This window comes from Heliconius melpomene, chromosome 20 (assembly GCF_056956725.1).
Source record: "Heliconius melpomene rosina isolate 202511_hmr_F chromosome 20, ASM5695672v1, whole genome shotgun sequence".
Classification (NCBI taxonomy): Eukaryota; Metazoa; Arthropoda; class Insecta; order Lepidoptera; family Nymphalidae; genus Heliconius; species Heliconius melpomene.
In genome coordinates this window covers 82,067-90,739 of record NC_140408.1, presented here as the reverse complement: position 1 = coordinate 90,739, position 8,673 = coordinate 82,067, and the positions used below count along the sequence as shown (strand labels likewise).

The 8,673-nt window shown below is 40.9% G+C and overlaps 1 protein-coding gene across 1 annotated transcript; it reads right to left on the bottom strand.

Annotated features, from left to right (window-relative positions):
* Positions 1–506: 506 nt before the first annotated feature.
* On the bottom strand, positions 507–7,900 carry LOC146527414 (uncharacterized). The gene is made up of 2 exons (XM_085204891.1): positions 7,478–7,900; positions 507–4,549 (listed from the first exon to the last, which is right to left on the bottom strand). The coding sequence occupies exons 1-2, from the start codon at positions 7,558–7,560 to the stop codon at positions 4,315–4,317; spliced, it is 318 nt and encodes a 105-aa protein (XP_085061017.1). The 5' UTR covers positions 7,561–7,900; the 3' UTR covers positions 507–4,314.
* Positions 7,901–8,673: the final 773 nt, after the last annotated feature.

The following is an 8,673-nucleotide window of genomic DNA, read 5'->3' as shown; positions in this document are numbered from 1 at the left end:
GAACACATTGGCTCTACCCGCTGCCCGCTACCCGCTACCCGCTACCGTGGTCCGTGTCTTTAGTTTACACACAGGTACTTAGCTACATAAGAAAACTAATAGATTAATTTTAAAGACACTAAATTACAAAAGAAATATTTAGTTTAAAATTTTTAATCACTGATGTATTTTAAATATAAGTAAATATTAGAATTCGAATCTGATAATAGTTTGAAAATAATAAAACTATAAATAAATCCTCTCCAAGTCCATAGTCCTAATGATGATATGATTGTATAAATTTCTCATTACAATTGTTTTCATTTCCTAGATCTGATAGACAATGCGCGGCGTTGAGTTCTGCAACTCATTGCAACATGCAATGTCACCAAAGTGAGCGGAAAGTGGAAAACGGAGTGTTTTGATACTACTGGTACTGTTCTATGTACGCTGCGGGTACATAGCGGGTACAGCCCACAACAGCGACAGCGAGGGACAGGACATGTTGTTAAATAAAAACAAAAACATACATTTTTAAAATTCATTTATTGATGAATGTATGCCTAATGTAGCATTATAACATTTACGTATATTAATACTCGAATAACTGTTGTTACGGTGTTGGGAGCTCCCAGTGGCTTGTGACAATTAGTTCTATCAAACATGCAAATATTTACCTACCTCGAAATATTTTCAACTTTTTTTACATTGAGGACAGCTCATAAAATGGACATTCAAAGTTCATCCATATTTACTGATGAACCTTTCGTTAGGAAGAGAACTTTTATTAATTACTTATATAAAACAATCAAATACGCACTTAAACACACGTTACACAAACAAAAACAAAGAAATGGATATTTTTAAAGACAAATTAACGGCGTTCGAGTTCCGTTTACAATCTATTTGATAGGTAAAGCAAGTAATAAAAACAATTATTACAATGTAATTGGCAGTTGAAGCGGCACAAGAGGATCCCCACTCGAGGAAATAAAATATTTATTGACATTTATATTTTCATTTCCTCGCTCTGGTGTCGAGGCAAAGAGCGGCGTTGAGTTCCGCTACTCAACACGCAGTACCTCCAGAAAGTGGGGAACGGAGTGTCTTAACATTAGGTTCTCTCGGCCTACCCTGCTGTGATTACGAATATGTATAAATATAAATGAGCATTACGAATAAATGCGATTATCAATTATAATGATAAGAACGACATTCAATAACATTATTATTATTTGTTTCGTAAGTTTTACTATTATATTAACATTCATACACTTAAAATATGCCTGCGCATTCTTTGACACGGTGACACGGTGACACGGTGACATGCCGACCTTACAGTTCCTTGTGTCGTCATTTACAATAATGCGGTTACTAAATAATAAATATAGTAATTAAAGAAATCTAAATACAACATTTAATAAAGTCCGACTACACACAGTACGTGTAGTAGGTACACGTTACACATCATATATACATATCAAAGCGATATAGTACTAACTATAAGTAGATATACTATGTTGTTATGATATTTAAGATAAACTCAATAGTCAATACAGCCCCAAGTAGAAGCTGTCACTTTTCAATAGCACGTGGCCGGGGGAGTGGGGGGGAGTGGGGGGAGTGGTCCTCTAAATCTGAGATATTAACAGTTGTAGCTGAACTTGTACCTGATTCATTAAGTGAGTTTGTACTCGCATATTCTAGTAGGTACGTACAGTTCACGCCGCGTTGTTATGTCGGGGTTAAATAAGTCCTTACACAGCGATGACGGCGCAGAATGCGAGCGCACAGTGACAGTGTACACCCGCAGTAGCGGCTAATATGACAATGATTATATTTGCAACAGAAAACTTGTCTTCGTTTTTACGAACTTCTTTGAACTGTCAATTTAATCACTGAGACCAACTAGTGTGAGTGACGTACGCGCAACGCCTCGCCGTTACTTCGTCGTGAGGTGTGCCGGTATAAGTCTCTTCCTAATGTATCTCGAATACAGCACTGTGGGAAGCAGACAGCAGTAAGCAGTGAGTGTTGCAGGTCGCCCAGCGCAGCGCGGCCCAAGTACGAGACGCGCCGCGACGTGCAGGTAACGTGCAGGCGTGCTGCTCCCTAGCGTACGCCTGCGCTCGTGTTCTCAAGTGTAAAGGTCGCATGACTCATAAAGTTGCATTAGGGACACTGCACGGTAGCGGCCTCGCGGCCTCGCGCGCCTCCTTTGTCGGTGCAGACAGTCGCGTGCACCTGTCGCCGTTATATGTGTAGGCACTCGTATCATACATAGGTATAGGTTATTTTCAAACAACACCTTTATAAATTCCATATTCTATTACTCTAAGCGAAGTAAATTAACAAAGACATGAAGCTAATTTTAAATTAAACTATTAATTTAAAAAGGCTGTACAAATTTCTGCACATTTTAAATAACGTATAAAAAAGAGAAAGGTGGTAATTTCACGAACTGGATTTCGAGAATAACAAAATAAATTATTGGTAATTTCAAAATTGACAGCGCTGCGGCGTCGCGCCGGCGGACTGCGGAGCAGGTTCTGAGCGAGGACCGCTAACGGGACCGCGCGCGCTGTAGGTACACCAGTAGGTGCCTGGTGCCACACGTACCTAACGTGTGCCTGGGTAATGCTAGGTGTATCAGCGGACCACTCCTCACAGCGCAGTTGTAGCTCCGAAGTCCGACAAGTTTTTATACATTGTAAGTGGACGTCGACGTGGGCCGCTCGGCTCTCCGCTCTCCGTCCTCCGCGCTACTCGGCCTCTATATACTGCATGTGTTGCTTCAGTAATCATATTGATAGTTAATTTACTTACACATTATGTAATTCAAGTACTTCTCTCTTTTTCAGCTTCACGCTGTGCCCCTCACACACAAGAGAGGAGCAGACACTCCGTTCCACACTTTCTGCCGAATTCTAGAGAGCGAAGAAATGGAAATATAAACGTAAATAAATATTTCACTTCCGTGAGTGGGGATCGAACTCACAACCGTCGCGTTACAGTCTCACCCTTGTGCTGCTGCACCACGACGGACAGAGGGCGCGCGCAATTATCGTGCGTATCTAAATATTAAATACAGTATGAATAATAATTGGGTTATTCGGTGGGTTTATCTTTCTTTATCGAATGTACTTCTTGTTAATATAATATTAACCAATACGCGAACATATTATAATCCTAATCTAATCCTTATATTTTCAATAATCCAGTTCGGATCCTACTCAATGATTTTATTTCTTAGTTGGTGTAAGCGATCATCAATCATCATCATCATCATTATCAGCCTGTCCTCGTCCACTGTTGGACATAGGCCTCTCCAATGGCACGCCACTGAGCTCGATCTTCAGCACTTCGCATCCAGCCGCTGCCCGCCACTTTGCGAATATCGTCACCCCATCTAGCTGGAGGACGTCCTACGCAGAACCGATGACCGTTGGGGTAAGCGCGTTCTAGAGTGGAGACCACGCCTCGGCAAGCGTAATGTAGGATCATCACATATATTTTGTAATTTAACTAAAAGAGCTCCGTATAATATAACATTTTATGTACTTACATTTATTAGATTATTACATGTTACACAAGTCCTACTAAGCGAGTAGTCTCTTCGCTAAATAATAGAACTAGTACACTACTGACCAAACGAGGAGAACCTTTCCTGTCAAAAAGTTCAACTTTGAAGAGCGACGAAACCCTTCTCCTGCCCTACGTTACATTTATCAATTGAGGGTAAATGGCTGCTGCCTCAGATATCGTCGAAATATTATTTGATTTCAATTATACCTCATTATCATCCAAATCGTTATCTTCACGATATGAAGTATCTGGTAACATACTACTTCATATCACAGTATATATAGTTCAAGCGGGCGAAGCCGCAGGCGGGCCGCTAGTTTACAATACATTTACAAGGTACAATTTGATACACTTACTAAGAAAGTAAAATTAAATTATAATCGTCAGTAAGAATCAAGTAATAAGCGTCCACATATGAACGTCTTCGTTAAACAGTGTGCAGCAGTGTCAACGTCCAACATAGTGGCACTCATCCAAAAACTGTTATCGCTCGATAACAGAACGATTACTTATCATTGATAGCTTATTGATAGCTATACGAGCCCGCGGCGCTGTGCCCCGCCTGCCTCCTGCTCGCCGATACCTATCGCCGACCGGCTACTAATTCGTATTGCTTTTATCAAAAACATTGATCATATCACAACTCCTCAATAGTATCCTCCTTGACATTCTTTTAGTTAAAATTTATTTGTTAAAACTGTAATTATTACATCAAACGGCCTGTGGGAGCCATGAATGAACGATTACATTTTATTTTCTTTGTAATTCTAGCAAGTGCAATTTGAAAAGACTTGAACAAACCAATAGACATAGCGAGGCGGCGAGTAGCGCCGGCAGCTGGTCGCGCGACCTTTGCGCACAAGACCTTGGGCCGGCCGACACACCCTGCAGCCTGCAGCTATGTAAGGAACTACGACCGTACACCCATGTTCGACCACATTTTCTTTGGTTGACGTCTTTGGTAATTCCACTGTATAAATGATACCTGTTTAAAACAAATGTATTATCTTTATATTTATAGGTTTTGTAATGTTATTAAATCAGGCTGAGGGTTTGTATTATAAGGATGTAAGTATTGAATTATAAGGATGTAAACTATTAACTTCATCAAAGCGTAATTATACTGTATCTTGGTTCATGCATTCGTTGGATTTACATCAGTTTTTCTGAGAGTAAGAGTAACAAATTTTACGTAACTTTAACTTGAGAGGGAAATAAAAAACAGGCATTCGCATTGGCAGTGGATAGTCTATTTTTTCCATTGCATTAAAAATAATCCACTTACATTACTTTTTCCGCCTAAATATATTTAATATATAAGTAAGATAAAGTTTCAACAGCTGCTATGGCGGTTTATCTTCTGCTATAAACAAAGTAAGTAGTCCCGGGGCCGCTCGCGAGTAGCATCAGCAATGAGCATCATTTAGAAGCGCACTTATCTAGAACACACGTAACCAACAACTTACAGGGAACTTGTCGAGACGTGGTGACGTGGTGACGTGGTGACGTGGGCCCTACTGATGAGCTTCGAGGATGCGCTGGCAGGATGACCAGTCTCTTAAGCTGCATTGTCCTCATTTATACAATTACAATATTGAACCCGGAAGACTTATTGTGACACCAAATGAAACAGATACTTTGTATCTACAAGACATAATGACAGCCGATAAAAGTCACGCAATAAATTGTACATTAATTAGTTTCAACATAGTACGTTTGGCGTCCCCACCCCCGTCTGTTGGCTGTCAACACGAGCATCGTTACCGGGCCCGGCGGACGGGGGGCAGGGGGGGCGGCGTCGCTGAATCAACAGTTGTCACCCTCGACCCCTAATGTCATTGATAGTTTCATTAAATAAATATAATATTTGGTGAGAGCGCGTTCGGTTCCCGACTCGACGTGACCTCCGCAATCCACACCGACTCGGATAACAGACAGTTTGTGTAATAAATAGTTGGCAAGAGCTGTGAGATGCTGATTTGTTTATTTGTTTATGAACACTTACATATATATGTACACTTTGTTTTCCATTTATGATACAGACCTAAAACTAACATATAAATTAACTTTTAGAGTTTAAATTTAAAGCTTATGGACAATTTTTCAACTTTAGTTTAGGGTAGGCAAATCAAACCTAGTTTTAGTTTTAAGACGCTCAGTTCCCCACTCTCCACCGAATTCTCGAGGCATTGCGTGTTGAATGACGGTATTCACGCTTTGTTTTATTACCAGAGTGAGGAAATTTAAATATAGAATAATTAATTCCCCTGAGTGAGAATCGAGCCTACGACCGTTGTGTTGCCAGTGAGGTCATCAGCTTAACTACGACAAATACCATCCAATGGCATACAAAGACAAAGCCAAATTGTACAATTGTGGCAACCTGTTTGTTGGCACAAGTGAAATGTTAGCAAATGTTTGAACACTTGGGGGCGGGGGTTGCGGCGCAGAAACAATCATTAGTGTTATATTGAGGACGACGTGGCCTGGAGCGACCTGTTCTCTACGTGACACGTCCACGTGGCGGATTATTCTTCTGATCTCACTCTCTCTTCTGAGTAAACACACTCTAGATATTTAAATGTTCTATCTGTGAATTCATTTGGGGAATATTGAAATTTAGAGTAGGTGGCGGTTTAGGTAGGTAACACATCAACCAATACGTACGATTTGTGGATATTGAAAAATACCAGTAAATTAATATTCATTTAGTATCGCAATATTTTTATTGGTAGGTTCCCACGCACGTTGCCAGCGCTCTGACTGTTGCCCTCGACATTCCTGCTTGAGCCAAACTGGGAAACGACTCTGACAATAGTGTATTAGACAGAGTAGTTCAGGTAGCGGTGTCACGCTGCGCGTGGTCTCGAGCAGCACGCGGTCGCGCGCCGTCACGCGTATACACGTCGTCAGATACCCGCTTATATCGTGAACTGCGAGTTACTTATAATCTTTCTTAAGCAATAACTAATTCACGACGTCACATTTATATTTTACTAGTGGACCCGGACGCGGCTACACCTGCTTCAACTATAAGAATATTTATTAAATATATTCATGAAATTATTTTCAATTCTCAATAGAATTAGTAAGAAAATATAAGCTCAAATAATCAAAAAGAATAATAAGTAGATACACATTATTAGAAAAAATTATCTGAGTTATTGAAATGAACTAACAAAAGGATTAAAAGTAACTAAAGGATAGGTATTCTTAATATTAGAAAAAGTACCTAAAGTTTTCCGTGCGTGCGTACATAGATATCGACTCTACGAAATAACTAAACATTTCTCTCTATTAAGTAGGATAATTTTAGCGGGCAATATCAAATAAAATAAGAAGAGAATCAAAGTGTATTTTAAATTAATTATAAACAACAAATAAAGTTCGAAAATGTATGAAAATTGATAAAACCGTCAACGTCATCTGCCCGTTCGCGTCGGTCATACTATGCCGCCCGCTAGGTGGCTAAGTCATTTGGAATCAGTGACATCTCCTTAATTATTTATTAGAATGTTATACAGTAAACTATAATTTCAATCTAGATAAAATGCTAAAAGGGACTATTATATTTATGTTCATAAGGATGAATATCAAAACGTCGCGGTAGCGGTCGCGTAGCAACGACGGTTGTTATTAACATGGCAGAATAAATTGCATGTCAAATTAAAATGTACTTTAAAATATATTACTATATATGTGTAATGTAATGTTATATAGCCTATAGCACTTCTGAAGAATGCAGCTTTCATACAAAACAAAAACAATGAAAATCGGACCAGTAGATCCAGAGATCTTAGCGTTCAAACAAACAAACAAACAAACAAACAAACAAACAAACAAACAAACTCTTCAGCTTTATTATATTAGTATAGATATGATTTTATATGAAGATGATCGAAGTGCCTCAAACCTGCCAGCTGTCGGCGGCAACGTGACACGGCGCGCTGTGTCCCGCGGTCCCGCCCTCGCTACCACTGACGTGTCACTTGTCATCGATGTCACTTCAAGACTGTGTCAACTTGTTACATTTGTTTAAATACAACTCGCGAAGCTTGTTTAAACACGATCGAAAGAAGTCGACGCTACATACTCGTATGTAGGTAATAACTTCTGCAAAAGATTTTAGGACAGTAATCATCCTAGTTACTTTTCAATACTGATTTGTTATTATCATTTCATACTGCGTCCTACAGCGTGCTCCGCGTCCACGTGCGTCGGCTACGCCTGTGGACGTGTCGGCGCGCGCCGAGTCAGCACGCGATGTAGCCAACACGGCATTATAGCGACGGCGCTAATTAAATTGCAAATGTATCTAATAATAGTTTTCAGTAGCGCCACACCCGTCCCCGTCCCCCCTCTCCCCCGAGCGGCCCCTGCTCGTCCCCCCGCCGCCGCCCCGACCCGCACGCCGCGGACGCGCCGCTCACTGCTCGTAAACATGCGATTACATCGCATTCAACTTATTAATTTTCATAAAAGGCATCCGAATGAGTGCCATCGGCCTCCCTCCCCTCCCCCTCGCTCCCCCACACACTACCGCACATACACACACACACATACACATATATACACGCACGTACTTAATGAATTAACCAATTCCAAGTATTGTTAATTAACTAGCACCCAGTCGGGGACCGGGGACCGGGGACGGGGGACCGGGGACCGGGTCAGGGTGGGTAGCGAAGGTCGCATAATTATTAATTAAATAACTTCTACTAAGCGCGTTTTTACTTCTATGAATGTCTTATCGAAATACTTGCTTCGCTTTGCACGTGAATATCGACCTACGAGACCGGTCCGACGACCGACCGACGGCGTCACCTGCACAGTGCCCACTGCCATCTCTTATGTTCCGATATTCATTTATAACTGTAAATGTATACCAAACAATCCTTGTATAATTGCATTGCCTACCTACTATACAAGTAGGTAGGTAGGTAGGTACCTCTTACAAAATGTATTCATATTAAAGTTATTATTGGGCTGCGGCGCGCTCGAACAGGTCGCTGCAGTCCGCGACTCCGCGCTGCAGAGTGCAGTGTTGTCTTTATACTCCTCCCTTATACCCTTATTTGATGTCAATCTTGAAACAGTGGTCTCGCGTAG